This window comes from Grammomys surdaster, unplaced genomic scaffold (genome assembly GCF_004785775.1).
Source record: "Grammomys surdaster isolate TR1022 unplaced genomic scaffold, NIH_TR_1.0 97, whole genome shotgun sequence".
NCBI lineage: Eukaryota > Metazoa > Chordata > Mammalia > Rodentia > Muridae > Grammomys > Grammomys surdaster.
Window position 1 is genome coordinate 6408786 of NW_021604576.1, and position 15404 is coordinate 6424189.

The following is a 15404-nucleotide window of genomic DNA, read 5'->3' on the forward strand; positions in this document are numbered from 1 at the left end:
TTCGCCCCGCCCCGTTCTGTCAAGTCCTCCGGCTCGTAGTCAGAAAGGGTGGGAAGCTGTCAGTCATGGCGCTGTCCTCGCGACTATGTGGTCTTCTCCCTCTGCGACGCAGAGCCGAGCAGAGCGTCTGTCAGCTGGCGAGGACCTGGGGCAGCCGTGGGCGCCGTGGCAGCTGGGGATTCCGCACTTCCGAGGTAACCCGCTGTCCTGGTCCTGCACTCACCCTCAGCAGGGCCTCGGGGTGCCCCCGTCTCCAGGTCTGGAGGTCCAGCATCCGGGCTAGAGGGCCAGGTTTTGCAAACCTCCTGTGAGACAGCTGGCCTTATGACAGGGGTGCGTCCTCCTTGCCCTTCCTGTCCGAACATAGAAAGGTGAAGAAAGAACTTTGACCGTTGTGAAAGTCGCTTTCAGCAAAGCCACCAAAGGTATCTGGACACAGGTTATTACCTCAGACAGCTCTATCCGGTGGCTCAATGCTGTAGTCCCAGCTCCCAGAGTCCAGGGAAGGAGATTGCAAAGTCAAGGTTGGCATAGCGAGCCAGTTCAGCGCTGGTCTGGGCGATATAGTGAGCGCGTGTCCCAAAATAAATAGTCAAAAAAGAAAAAAGAAGTTCAGTGTTAATAAACCTTTGCCTCACACCTGGGGGCAGAAATATTTGTGATGTAACTTTGAATTTTTCAACAAGTGAATTTATTTTTGCAGTAATTATCCTTGAGTTTCTTGATTTTTTATACACGCTAAAGCTGTTGAGTCCCTCTCTCTGTCTCCCTGTCTCCCTGTCTGTGTCTGTCTGTCTGTCTGTCTGTCTCTCTCTCTCTCTCTGTCTCCCTCTCTCTCCTCTCCCCCCCCCCCACCCCCCGTCTGTCTATCTCAGTTCTGATGTTTTTATTAGACTGTCCATGACTGTCTTTATTCTTGAAAAAGGATGGCATTGATTCCTAAGATGTATTTCTGGTAACTATTTTGTTATTTTAAACCCTAAAGTATGGCCTTTAAAAGCCTGCTTTATACAGTTACTATCAGTGGTGTGTGTAGGTCAGAAATCTAAATATGGCTTAACTGGGTGTCTAACTTCCAAAACTCTGTTGCCAGACCCCCCCCCCAAAAAAAAAAAGATCTCTCATGAGGTTTAGCCAGGCTTTCAAATGCTGAGGTCTCCTTTAACATCTCAGGGTTTTGTTTTGTGGATGTGTTTATTTGCTTGTTTTGACAGGGCCTCCCTAAGTGACTATGAGTGGCCTTAAGTTTAATGTGCACCCATCTCAAGTGGTTTTCTTGCCTTTGCCTTCTGAGTGCTAGTATTCCAGGTATGAAAGCTAAACCAAAAACCTACCTTCCTTTCTCCTTTTTTAAAAATTTAATTTATGTGTATTATATGTTTTGCCTGCACATATGTATGTGCAGCAAATGTATGCCTAGTACCTAGTTACCATATCAGTGCTGGTCCACTGGAAGAGGAGCTAGTGCCCGTAAGCAATGAGTCATTTCTCTAGCTTCTTCAGCTTTTTGTTTGTATGTTTTAGTTTTTGTTTTTGTTTTTTTTCGTTTTGTTTTGTTAGCTCAGTTTCTGAGGATAGAAGGAAGAAGTTCTGTTTCCACACTCTCATTTGGCAGGAGGCAGGTAGTTTCTCCACAATGCTACTGTTGCCAGGAGACATTGCAGCTGACTTTCATCAGAATGGGCAGTGGGTAGAAGAGAAGAGAGTGAACTTTGTGGTCTTCTACACTTACTCTTGGAAAGTCCTGAGGTCAATAAATCCACAGTACTTGTAAGGGAAAGTAGCACACATGGGATAAATTGCCTTCTGACACTCTACTTCAGAAAACTTTATAGACCAAGCTGTTTGATGCTCTGGCCCAGAGTGAAGGAGAGACGGAGTATCCAAAGTCATCATTCTCTGACCTTTATATCTCACCTACTTACATGACACAACAAGAAGTACAGGATGTAACAACCTGATAAACTATTGTTTCCGATTTTAGTCAAAAGATTATAGGAAACCAAATAAGACATTCAAACAAGGAAGTCATTTGAACAGATTTTCACTGAAAAAAATAACAGTGTACAGTCAGAATGGATATACAAGAGGGAATGCTAGATAGATCTTGGTGTAGGATAGGTGAGAGATGTGGTTTACACTTTAGTGGAAATGTAAATAAGCAGATGCATTCAACGAGTTTTAAGAATATAGAATTATAGTTTCACGGAAGAGGTTAAGAAGACTCAAGGAGAAATATTTAAGTTCCTAGCTGAAACAGCCTAATGGATGGTGGTACTACTTAGTGAGATATGACTGCCAGGGGAAATTTGAGGAGTAAAGGGGCAATGTGTGATATTATGAATTTACAAGGAGAAATATAGTCATTCAGTGGACATGCGTCTCCCATTTAAGAAACCCGTGTATAACTTAAGCACAAAAAGTTGAACATATTAAATGTGACATTTTCTCAAATTACAATACAATATACATCCTTTCTACTGTGTCATTACCTGTTGATTAATAGGCTACTAAGATTTAATGTTAAAAATCTTGGTCTTTCCCTCCTGGTTTTTTTTTTTTTTAACTAGGTACTAGAATCATACCTATGACCCTGCCATACCTTCTCCCTAGTCCAACTTTCTCCTTCTCCTTTTTCCCTTTCCTTTTTCTTTTCTTTTCCTCTCCCCTCCCCTCCCTTCTCCTCCCTCCCTCCCTTCCTTCCTCCCTCCCTCCCTCCCCCCTTTCTTTCTCTTTTTTTGACAAGATCTTATGTGTCCCAGATATGTAGCCAAGGGTGACCTCAAACTCCTGATCCTTTTGTGCTTAGCTCCCTGGCTGGTACTGTAATTACAGAAGCACCACCATTATGACCAGTTAATGTGATGCTAAAGATCCAATCCAGGGTTTCTTACATGCTTGGCAAAACTCTTTAAACTGGTCTACACCACTAGCCTGTTTTTAGAAAGTAAGAATACATTCAGAAAATAAAATGCTATTTTGTTGTTGATTTGTTTTTAATACACTAGTACTAATATCTTGAGTATTTGGTTTTATCAGAGCATTCAGCAAATTGGAATGTGTTGAATTTTCCATTTTCTGGTCTAAGACTACATCAGAAGTTTAGATGTGGATTTCTAGAAAATCTAGATGCTTCAGTGGCTTTTGTTTGTTTTTAAAAACTGAACAAGTAGTCTGGAGAGGGAGGTCAGTAGCACTTGCTAAGAACATCTGATGCTCTTTTAGAGGACCCAGTTTCCATTTCCCGCACCTCCATGGTGGCTTACAACGTTTGGTAACTCCAGTTCCAGAGGATCTGACACCCTCTTCTATCGTTTGCAGGCACCAGGCATGCACATGGCACATACGTTCAGGAAAAGTGCTCATGCACATAAATATAATAGATGAATCTAAAAATAAAAACAAAACAAAAACGGGAACAACTGGAAGACAGATCCCATTTACCATCATAGGGACAGCTGAGAGGAGATGAAATTCATAATAGACTCGATGGAGAGACAGATGTTGAGTGATTCTCAAGTTTAGAAGAGATATCCAGGCTAGAGACAGAATGGGTCAAATCTGCCATTTAAGACGGTGAGAAGAAATAAGGTCACAAATACAAAAAAAGATCTGGAATTATGCTCTAGACACAAATAATAAACAGGCAAGAAGACATTAGAGATGAACAAAGAGAAGGAACAGTCAAGAGATAGTAAGAAAACCACGAGAATATTTCAAAAACAAACTGAAATGTTTTAACCATAACAAAACCCAGTGCTGGGAAAGTCATTACAAAGAGGATAGTGCTTATTATCTTGGTTGTGGTGATGAAATGGTTTTCCCCAGTTTATACCTTGAATATCTTGCTGGTCCTCCTGTTTCTACTTCCTGAGTGATAGGTGTGTGCTACCATACCCATCTTAAATATGAGTATTATTCAATATCTATTTAAAAGCTGTGGGGTCTTTGGACAATATCCTCACTGAGAATTGCATATTACTTTCATGTGTAATAATTATTGGAGTTTTCAGCTTGTCTATTATTAGTTTCATTAAATGTTAGTTTAAAGTATCATTGAATTAATTGAATAATTTATTAATAATATTATTCCACACAATTTAATGTACCTATGTCTCTGTAAAAAGATTTCCATAAAAATATAAGTCATATTTGACATATTTATTCACTCATTCAGTCATTCATTCATCCTTTTCGAGGTTCTGAGGTTCTGGGTCTTGAACCAAGTGTTTCATACATGATGTTCTACCCATGAGTTACATTTCTAGTCTACAACTGACCATTAAACAAACTACTACTTCCATTACTAAGATGTACTGAATGCAAGATTTGAAAGTTTTAGTAAAGAATTGGTAAACTATTTCTTTTAGCTTTTAGCATTCTATAATACTTGCTTCAGAGGTGAGAGAAAATGGATATGTTTTGAATGGGGTAGAAATGTCTTTACAATTTCTTGAGTTTCATAATTTTAATATATTATTTTCTATAGGTGATAGGAAATACAAGACTTTTCAAGGGAGGCATTTTGTTCTCAGCCTTGTCTTATTTGGGTTTTGAAACCTATCAAGTCATTTCTCAGGCTGCTGTGGTTCATGCCACAGCTAAAGGTAAGCATAAGGTAAAGATTTCGATTTATTTTGTGGGTGAGTGAATGCATACCTCTGTGAACATATGCAGAGGCCAGTGATTAATGCCATGGGCTCATTTTGGCACTGCAACTATTATTATTATTATCATTATATGTATATGAGTGTTAGGTCTGCATATATATATATATATATATATGAGAAGAAGACATAGATCCCATAAAGGTACCGGTATAAACTGTTGTGATCTACAATGTGGGTACTGAGAATTGAACCCAGGACCTCTGATAGAACAGCCAGTGCTCTTAACCTCTAAGCCATCTCTCCAGCCCCTCCAGCTTTATTTTCTGAGATAAAGTCATTGAACCTGGAGCTCTGCTTCCCAGTGCTGGGATTACAGCTATAATCTGTAATTACACAATCAGCTTTTTATATGGCTGGTGGGTATCGAAACTCAGGTCTTCATGCTTATACAATGAGTGCTTTACTTCCTGAGCCAGCACCCATTTTTGATATTTTGATATTTTGTTGTTAGCTTATTTGAATGCATGATGAAATTAATTAGTGTTATCTGTTCTTCTCTATCAGTTCGAATATACATGTTTTAATTTATGTTTTTATTTAATTTTGCGTGTGTGCTGATATTTTGATATCAATCCATAAAAAGAGAATATGATTGAGGAAGGAAAATACTTAATACTGAACTGATGTTCTTTTCGAGTTCTGATACAAGAACCTGAGGTTGTTATTAACCAGTTGGCAGGGCCAGACATGATAGTACATGTAGATCTCTGTGAGTAATAGGCCAGCCTCTGCTATGTAGATAGCAAGTTCCGGGACAGCCAGAGGTACATAGTGAGATCCAACATCAAAAAACTGAAAAACAAATAAAACACTAGTTGTTTATTTCATTTATATGAGACTATCTTGTCTTTAAGAAAATGGATAATTGGAGTCTGATGTGGTGCACACATCTTTAGTTCCAGTACTCTGGAGGCAGAGACAGGTATATCTTCAAGTTCAAGGCCAACCTGGTCTACCTACTGATTTCCACTGTGTACCATGGTTACACAGTGAGATTCTGTCTAGGATAAAAAAACATCTGTATACATTTGTTACATTAAAAATACATTTTCATGAGATAGGCCTTCTTGAGGCTTTATGCATATGTGGAAGCAGGGGTGAAGGTATATGGGAGGATATGCCATTACTATCTTTTGAGGGGCAATCAGGAGCTAGGATATGGGTAGTACCACATCTATCTTCTTAGTATTACAGCTGCATGTGATTTATTCATTCATTCATTTATTCATTTCCCCCCTTGCAGAACACACACACACACACAGATATATGTGTGTGTGTGTGTGTGTGTATTTAGTGAAAGGCTTTTTCAGCTTTTTGGGTTTTATTTCATTATGTCCATATTTTGAGGATTCTGGTTTTTTTTGTTTGTTTTGAGACAGGGTCTCACTCTTTAGCCCTGGCTGGCCTGGAAGGCTATATGTAGATGAGCCTGCCCATGCCAAGTTAACTCAGCTTAAACAAACAAACAAACAAACAGTAAGTCACTAGGGCATGATGGTGCCCACCTTTAGTCCCATCACTTTAGAGGCAGGCAGGTCTCTTTCAGTTCCTGGTTAGCCAATTCACTAGTTAAGACACTGTCTCAAAAATATAAAATTTAAAAAAATGGATTAAATAATAAAGCATATACAAGGACATAGAAATTTGGGGCAACACAGTGATGATACATAGTCTATATGATGACTAGGAATTAACAAAATACATTGTGTACAAGCTCCTGTTTAAAAATAGTGCATACTTGTACATAGAGTTGGTACATGTTTGCCCTTCCAGCATCTATCAGACTGACAAAACATTCTGAACCTCATAGGAATGATTTCTTTTTTCCTTTTTGGTTCAAGACTAACTTGGGCTTCTTAAGAAGCCATCTAAAAAATAAACCCAGGAGGAACAAAAAGGTAATGTGTACTTGGTAATAAAGATAGCCAATTTTTCTTCTAATAATTAGCACAAGGTCAAGGCAGAAAGATTATTTGGTCTTAATCCTGAGTTCAAACCCCAGTACTTCTAATAAAATTACTATCATTCCTTCATATTTTCCAGTCCTAATGTAACAATAAAAGTTGGCCAAGGAAATCCAGTATGTTTGAAAATTTAATTCATTTCTAAATAATTCACAAATAAGGATAAAACATGAAATAACAATAAGGTAAAATGGAAATTCGAAAATTTGTAGCAGTAACTGCCTTTCTTAACATGGAACAATGAAGGAATAATGTGTCCAACATAAGAGACTAGGAAGAAACTATCAGAAACCTCAAACTAAATAAAAGGGAAATAATAAAAAAAGCAGAAATGAATGGTCTGGAAAATTGGGATGATTGTTTTTAAAAGCTTCATAAAATATGAACTACTCAAGTAGTAAACATGGAATAAACTCAGATAATAAATCTTGGAAGCAGTAGTATGATGAGTCTTGAGTAAAAAGTATTATATGTGAAATTCAAGCAAGCACAGACTGCATGAGAGAAAAATATTTAACGGCCATCTTAAAGACAAAACAGCAATCCCTAAGCTTGAGAGGCTGGGGTGGGAGAGTCTAGTGTTTGAGGCTACCCTGGCCTACACAGAGAGACTTTATGGAGAAAATAGAAGAGCTGGGTGTGTAGCACAGTGACGTTGTACTTACCTAGCACCTGCAAGGCCTTGGGTTGATCCCCAGTGCTGTTAGAACAAACAGAAGCAGCAAAGACTAAAAATAGAAAACAAGAAAATGAGCATCCAGAAACTATGTCCAGAGTTCAGAGGTATATTCCACAGGACAGTGATTAACTTGTGACATTGTTTCTGTCTTCTTTTATATTTTGAGGTAGAATTTTACTATGTAGTTCAGGCTGGGCTGGAACTCATTACGTAGACCAGTTCCAACTGCCTCTACCTCTGATTAAAGGCAGTGTGCCTACCCTAACTTCAAACATTGTCCAATACATTATAAAGGTGAAAAAATTAAGAATGTTTGTTTTAGTCAGTGTTCTATTGTTGTGAAGAGACACTGACCACATATAATTATAAAAGAAAGCATTTAATTGGGATTGCTTACTTTCAGGGGTTTAGCCCATTCTTGTCATGTAGGAGGCATGGCAGCATACAGGCAGGCATGGTGCTGGAGGGGTAGCTTGATCCACAAGCAGCAATAAGAGAGAGACACTGGGACCTGGCTTGCGCTTTTGAACCTTCAAAGCCCAGGGCCAGTGACACTTCCTCCAACAAGGCCATACTTCCTAATCCTTTTAAATATTGCCAGTTCCTGTTGGCCAAGCATTCAAATATGTAAGCCAAATATATGGCGTCCATTCTTATTCAGATCACCACAGATAACTAAAGAAAGAACAGATATATAATATATTCCAAGCCAGTAGAGAGTAAAGAAAATTAAAATTCATTCAGTACACCACTGGACAGGAAATAACAAAGGAAAGAAGCAAAGAAATCAGTGATGCTGGTCTCTAAGGTGGCTTGCCTTAGAATCCTGCCCACTGCCTAGGATGCCTGCCTTTGTGTGGTGTTCTTCCTTAATGAGCTGTGTGGGCTTCATGGCTAGTTTCTGTCTTATGGCATATAGGTAAGAGTGGGAGATAGTATGTCATTTCATAACTACCAGGGCTGGTTTTCTAGGCCTCCTAATATCAATTTCTTTTTCCTTTCTCAGCAAGGTACTTGACTTTTTTACATGGTAGGTACTCTCAACCACTGTGCTAAATTCTTAAGACTGAGTCTTTTAAGTGGTAATTTTTGAGTTTACCACAAGATGGTAGCAAATATCCAGTCTGTGGTAAGAACCAACTAAACAATAGAGTTTCAAAAACCATTTTTTTATAAATGTACATGTTTAACCTCTGTGGGATAGATGAATCTATTCACAGTATTCTCCTGCAGGAGGAAGCTCTCTTGTAAACTACTTAGAAGATGAGTTAGTCACAAGTGAGCAACCTAAATATTCTTCATGTTTCACTTACCTTACCTTTTTTCTTTACGATCGAAACATTCCTTGTCAAGGATGAACAAGCCTACAGATGTTCAATATCACTTAAGTACTAATATTTTTAATAACATTGCTTTCTGTACTACTGAGACACAGAATTACTGGTGTGAAAGATTTGCCTTGGCTCTGGATCTTGATATTATATTGATCTTTGACTGTCAGTATACATATTTTTCATATATTAAACCCTATTCAAAGAAAACACAGGAGTGTGGAAATTTTTATTGCCTGAGAAAATCGTAAGGGGTATTTTATTTTTTTCCTGGTAACTCTGATGTGACTGCAGTTCATTTCATAAGAAGGACCAGAAAGCCAAAGGGTCCTAGTGCATACATGACAGCATTCACATGATTGGCATGGCTTTCTTTGAAAAGTTTTGGAAAAGTGTTCTGAATTGGTGTGTATTTTTTTAGGTCAAGTTTAAGATTTCATTTTATTGTTTTGTTTCTTACTCATCTGAGGATATCTATATTGTCATAAGTTAAGTTGAAAGTAATTTACTCTAAAAGCTTAGTTTGTTTTATAGAATGTGGTTTACATTTTCATGATAGTGTGGAATGTTAAATAAGACAGTAACAAATTTTCAGATATGTTCATGGAGCTGCACACCCCTACCAGAGTAGCTATGTAAGCCTGTCATATTATAACTGCATTTTTTGTACATATCACACACCGTTTAGTTTTCAGAATTCCTCTTTAGAATCAAAAGAGTTTACACATATTATAAAGCCTGTAGTGTATAATGTATTAGAAATTGGAGTTAAATAGTAGTGGGGGGAGGTAATATGTATGAACATTATGCAAGCAGCATAGGAGAGGACGGCTGACCCAGCTAGAGATGTAGGTTGGTTGGTTGTGAGCCAGCAGATGCACTGGGAACCAAACTCTAGGCATAACCCCTGAACCGTCTCTCCAGTCTGTGTCATTTCTACAGTGCATGGTACTTAGTAAATTAGCAGCAGCAGGCAAGAGATTGTACATGCTTCTGTGCCATAAGTACCCCATAAGAAATCACCTTTTTTCATTTTTAAAAACTGTATTCATCAAATTTAGTGTCTTTCTGAGTTGTATGTCCTGTGATTTCAGAAGATCATTTACTATAATCACTTCATGCTTACTACTGCAGTACTTTTATCTAGATGGTTCAGAATTTCTGACTTAAAGGCAGTTTTTCGTTTTTTTTAACATATATAAAAGTGATACATTTTTTTCATTTCATGGTTTTGGAAGTTGAAGAAATACTTGAGCAAGCAGACTACCTCTATGAAAGTGGAGAAACAGAAAAGCTTTACCAGTTGCTTACACAGTACAAGGAAAGGTAAGCAGTGTATGATTGTCCTGGGTTTGAGGTTAACTCAGAAATATTTTGATAAAAGTAAAATGGTTCTTGGTATTAAAACTTTTACATAACATTTTTCTTCTTCAAAGTAGTATATCTTAGAGTTCAGTTTATAGTAAATCATTATTTAAAGTAAATGACTGAAAAGTGCTATTTAAACCTTATTGATTTGTAAAGATTGCTCTTTACTGGAATGTTGAATTTTTTTTTTAATTTTCCTTTGGTTCATAAAAGTGTCAGTAAATATACACATTTTCTCATCACTCACATTTCTTGGTTTTTAAAACAGTAATTCCTGACTGGTATAAGACTCTAATGAATTTACTAGAGTTTAGGTTGGTACTATGGCACTACTGAATGGCAGTTGTGTTTAGAAAGAGTTATCAAAGAAACACAAATACTTGTGTTTTATGCTTTTATTTCTAGACTACATGGTTTGTGTAGATTGTCAGTGTGTACTCTTTCAAAGGGGAGGCGGAGAAAAGGACATTTCCAGGTATTTACTTCATTCTCTTAATGTAGAAATATTGAGTTGCTTTTCATCTACTTTGGTTAATAGTTTCAAAAGCCCTCCCACTCCCATTCCCACCAACTTTAGTTGATAGATATCTATAGAATCAGTCTTTATCTTCAGTCTGTCTTCATGAGTTAGATGTTTTGGCATTTTTACCTTGCTTCTTTGAGAAGTAAGCTGTGAGGTGTAATTACTCTGTGTAACTGAATAATAAACATACTGTTGATACCTTTAGATTCAACATTTTAAAGTGACTGCTATTCTTTGTTAACAAAGAAAAATATAGCTGGGCAGTGGTGGCGCACGCCTTTAATCCCAGCACTTGGGAGGCAGAGGCAGACGGATTTCTGAGTTCGAGGCCAGCCTAATCTATAGAGTGAGTTCCAGGACAGCCAGGGCTACACAGAGAAATCCTGTCTTGAAAAACAAAATATATGTGTGTGTGTGTGTGTGTGTGTGTGTGTGTGTGTAAATTAGGCTTAAATGCACACATTTAATAAAAAGTAATTCAAGGTTAAAAATTTTTATCAACTGTGATATTTAATTTGTTAGCAATTTTTGTTTTATATGATTGCATTTGCATAACAGTTCCTCAAGGAGTCCACTGTCCTTACTTGATATAGACCATACAACATGGCACTGAAACTTAGTTCCAGATTGCATTATTTCATTTACAGCTAAGAACTTTCACACACCTGTTGTTTGGCAAATGTATTTGAGGCAAATGAAATGATTTGGCACTATCATTTCTGTAGAGTAGGATCCTGTCCATAAAGCTTGTGTATTTTATGGTACTCTCTGTACCAGGTAGGAATTGCATGAAATAGTGTTAATAAATCAAGTCTCATGTTACATTTTGAGCTTGAGGACAAATGTTTAGAGAACTGAAATACATAAATATTTTCTAAGGAAGTCAGTGTTTTATATATTATATATTGGTAAGTTAATATATGCAAATAATTTGGAAATTTTCAACAGATTTTAGCAAATGCGGATTTTATGAAAGAAAATAGCAGTATTGATAATGTCTCATATGGTAATTGCTATATCCTAGTAAATCTGAAAGAACTGTCATTAATGGTGTGTCCTTTAACAGTTTTTCAGTGTGAAGTAAGATGTTTTTCTATCTTGTCTAAAATTAGTGATGATGGAGAGCTACTGTGGCGGTTGGCACGAGCATCACGTGACATAGCACAGCTTAGTAAGACTTCAGAAGAGGAAAAGAAAGTTTTAGTGTATGAAGCTCTAGAGTATGCCAAAAGAGCACTAGAGAAAAAGGAGGCAAGCTTTGCTGCTCATAAGGTGAGTCAGTCAATAACAGTGTTATCTGATGAAGCCTACATTGGGCTCAACTTACCTGTTACCAGCAAGTTAAGGAAGGAAAAGAAATTCATGTATTATAAAAGATTAGAAACAGAATGGTTTCAATTTTGAGTTTTAACAGGTAGCCTAAATCGTTTAGTCTGTTTGATCAATCAAGTTTGCGAATGCTTATAGGTGGCTGTTTTTATTCAAATGGTAGAAGTTAGCAATGTATATTTGTAGTAGTACACCAAGCATTTGACATAGTATATTTAATGCTGAGCATGTTGGTGTAAACCTGTAATCTTGGCCCTGGGGAAGTAAAGCCAGAATGGAGAGTTACAGGATAGCTTAGGTCACATCGTAAGACTCTGATTGAACCATTCCCTATTGGCATTGTATTTCATTGATTGTATATCAATTTGAGGAGGATGGCTATCTTGATTATATTAAGTATTCTAGCCCGGTTTCTATTTACTTAGGTCCTTAATGTTTTCAACAGTATTTTGTATTTTCAGAGTATATTCATGGACTTAACTTGGTTAAATTTATTTTCAAATATTTTTAATTCTTTTAATTATTTACTTGAAATCTTTTTGAGATTATTTATTGCTCGTGTATAGGAATCCAACTCTCTCTGAACCCCAATCTGTATTTTTTATAAAAATGTGACATTTAGTTAAATCATTTTATTCCAAGTATGTTGCTTATATCAGTAAGTCCTATTAAATTGGTATATATTAATCATACAAAACAGGGTTCACTTTGAAATTTTTATAGGTGCATATAAAATCACACTCACTATCCTCTCTTATCACCACCCATTTTATTTCCTCCCATATCTCTAATTGTCTTCCTTTAACTTCCTCTTGGAGGACTGTGTAAAGACAGTTTCAGTGGATCATGTAATTTGGCCATATTCGTCTCCTATACACTTACTCTATTTTCTCTCCCATTTCCTTTTGATAAGATACTTTCCTTCCTCAAATTTCTCTGCTTTCATGTCATATACTTGCTTTTATCTGTATAAAATCTAGGCTCCACAAATGAGAAATAAAAACAGATGACTATTTTCCTGACGCTGGCTTATTTTGCTTAGTAGGATGTGTCCATTTCCTAGCAAATCACATAATCTAGTTCTTTATAGCTTCTTAAAACTCCCTTATGTGTCTATGTCATATTTTCCTTAGAAACTCCCTCATCATTTATGTTAGCATACAGTTATATACTTTATTGTGACCATATTTTCAGTGTTTATTCACTGTTGATAGACACCTAGGCTAATTCCATAACATGGAGATGTGGACTAGTGCTGCAGGAAACATCTCTGTGATATGCTCACTAAAACTCTTTGTACCCAGAAATTAGGTCATATATTAGTGCTCTGTGAGTGTGTGTGCACATGCACGTGCATGTGTGCGTGTGTATGTTTGTGTAAAAGAGAGGGAGAGATTGTGTGTGTGTATTTGTCTGTCCATCTGCAATCATGTAAGTATCTTGTCTTCAGCCTTTCATATTTTGTTGTCTATGCTCCTTATCTGATCTACTAGTGAGTCTTTCCACTGAACTTTTTATTGGCCAATTGATACTTTCATTCATAAAATTTCATTTTTTTTATTTTTTTTTGTTTGTTTGTTTTTTTCGAGACAGGGTTTCTCTGTATAGCCTTGGCTGTCCTGGAACTCACTCTGTAGACCAGGCTGGCCTCGAACTCAGAAATCCGTCTGCCTCTGCCTCCCAAGTGCTGGGATTAAAGGCATGCGCCACCACCGCCCCGCATAAAATTTCATTTTTGACTGTTTCTTTTTGTTGGTTTTTTTCATGTTTTCAGAGTTGTTTATACTTTCTATGAATTCATTCAGAGTTTTTTTTGTGTCTTGCTTGATATCATTGGACATTCTTACAGCCATCCTTTTGAGTTCTCTGGTATGTCACTTTACTCATTCTCACCGGGATCCATTACTTGGAATTGGTAGTTTTTGGAAGAGTCAGGTTGCCTTGGTTTTTCATATTCATTTTGTTTCTTATGGATACCTGGTATTAGCTTACTGATTAAAAAATGTATTTATTTTTATCTACTGTATTCTTTCAGCTAAAATGTGATGTTTTCAGGGTGACTAGGTTGTAGTAAGGTTAAAGTGTTATTGTTCCTCAAATACTAAATAGTTCAGTAATGTAACCCTCAGTTCATGTGCCCATGGCCCTGGACACAATCTCTCAGTCATTCCACAATGGTTAGAACCTCTAGAAAATACAGTAATAGTCTAAATCAAAGCCAACTTCCACTTCAACTCAGCAACTTTGGGAGACTAAAAGAACAAGGACATCACAGTATTATTGCCAGGGGTAGGTCTGAAAGGAAAATAAAGTGAGTAAGCCTAGTAATCTGTATAAGAGAGATTGAGAAATGGTATAAGAGGAAATGTGTAAAGAAGAGGGCTCATGGACAACAAAACAGAGAAGGTAGTGTCAGCTCCCAAAGAAACCTGGGACCAAGGGCTAACTGTGGTACCTATTAGCATACCAAAGAGCATACTGTTGGCCTCTCTCAGCATTGAAAGTACCTGTTACTGAGTGGATGCTGGCTGGCTTCTTGGTTCCTCTCTGCTCTTCTCACCCTAAACCACTCCAGCTCATGGGCTTCCCTCCCCAGAGCTTCTCATTCCTGTACAACTTTGCTATTTCAGCCATGCGCTCTCTTGGTTCTCTTCCTCCCCTGCCCCCATCTTCCTCTCTTTCTTGCTTCCTCCACCCCATCTTCTCATGACCTGGTTCAAGTCTTCTGGACATATTCAATGTACTACTTTCTCTCCCTGCTCTGGACTCTTCTAGATACCTTTGGCTGTACTCCCCTTCATATATATGATAAAAACCAAACCAACAATAAAAAACCTTACCCTCAACCATACCTTAGAGCAGCCATGTCCTCACTTTATGCATCAATAGTGGAACGGATAGACTTGCAACCATACAACCTAAAACAGTCCCTGTGTGGAAGAAGGTGAGGCAGGGAGATCTCCAGGACAGCCTGGGTCCTTTGAGAAAGACTGATTCTAGAGTAAGAGGGAGAGAGGAAGAGTGAAAAGAATAATTAAAATCTAATCAGATAGTAAGTAGTGTCTATGTTTATATAGTCACTCTCATGAGTACAGTTACAGACTGAGTAGTCCCTTGTGTGTGTTCAGGGACAAAGTGTCTCTGGTCTCTTGTACCTATACAGGCACATACTATCTCTGTGTAGTGTGTGATTCACAAGTGCAATAGCTCTTCAGTCACCGGCTTTATCATAGATACAGGATGTCTAGTATAGTCTCTGGCATATGAACAGATGGAAGTTTTCTCTATCTCAGTGATTCTCAACCTTCCTAATGCTGTGACCCTTTAAAACAGTTCTTCATGTTGTGTGACCCCCAACCATAAAATTATTCCATTGCTACTTCATAATGGTAATGTAAATGTCAGATATACCCACAGGCTGAAAACTGCAGTTACTTGTCTAAATGCACGTACATTGTCTCAGTGCCATCATTTGTCTTAGTATAGATACAGATCTCTCTCTCTCTCTCTCTCTCTCTCTCTCTCTCTCTCTCTCTCTCT

General features: G+C 37.6%; 1 protein-coding gene across 1 annotated transcript in view; it reads left to right on the forward strand.

Annotated features, from left to right (window-relative positions):
* Rmdn1 (regulator of microtubule dynamics 1) overlaps positions 1-15404 on the forward strand; it is a 29185-nt gene continuing 13781 nt past the window's right edge. Inside the window, exons 1-4 of the mRNA XM_028780203.1 lie at positions 1-194; positions 4490-4607; positions 9883-9970; positions 11648-11807. Coding sequence (XP_028636036.1) covers positions 66-194; positions 4490-4607; positions 9883-9970; positions 11648-11807 — 495 coding nt within the window. The 5' untranslated portion in view covers positions 1-65. The remainder of the gene's footprint in view (positions 195-4489; positions 4608-9882; positions 9971-11647; positions 11808-15404) is intronic.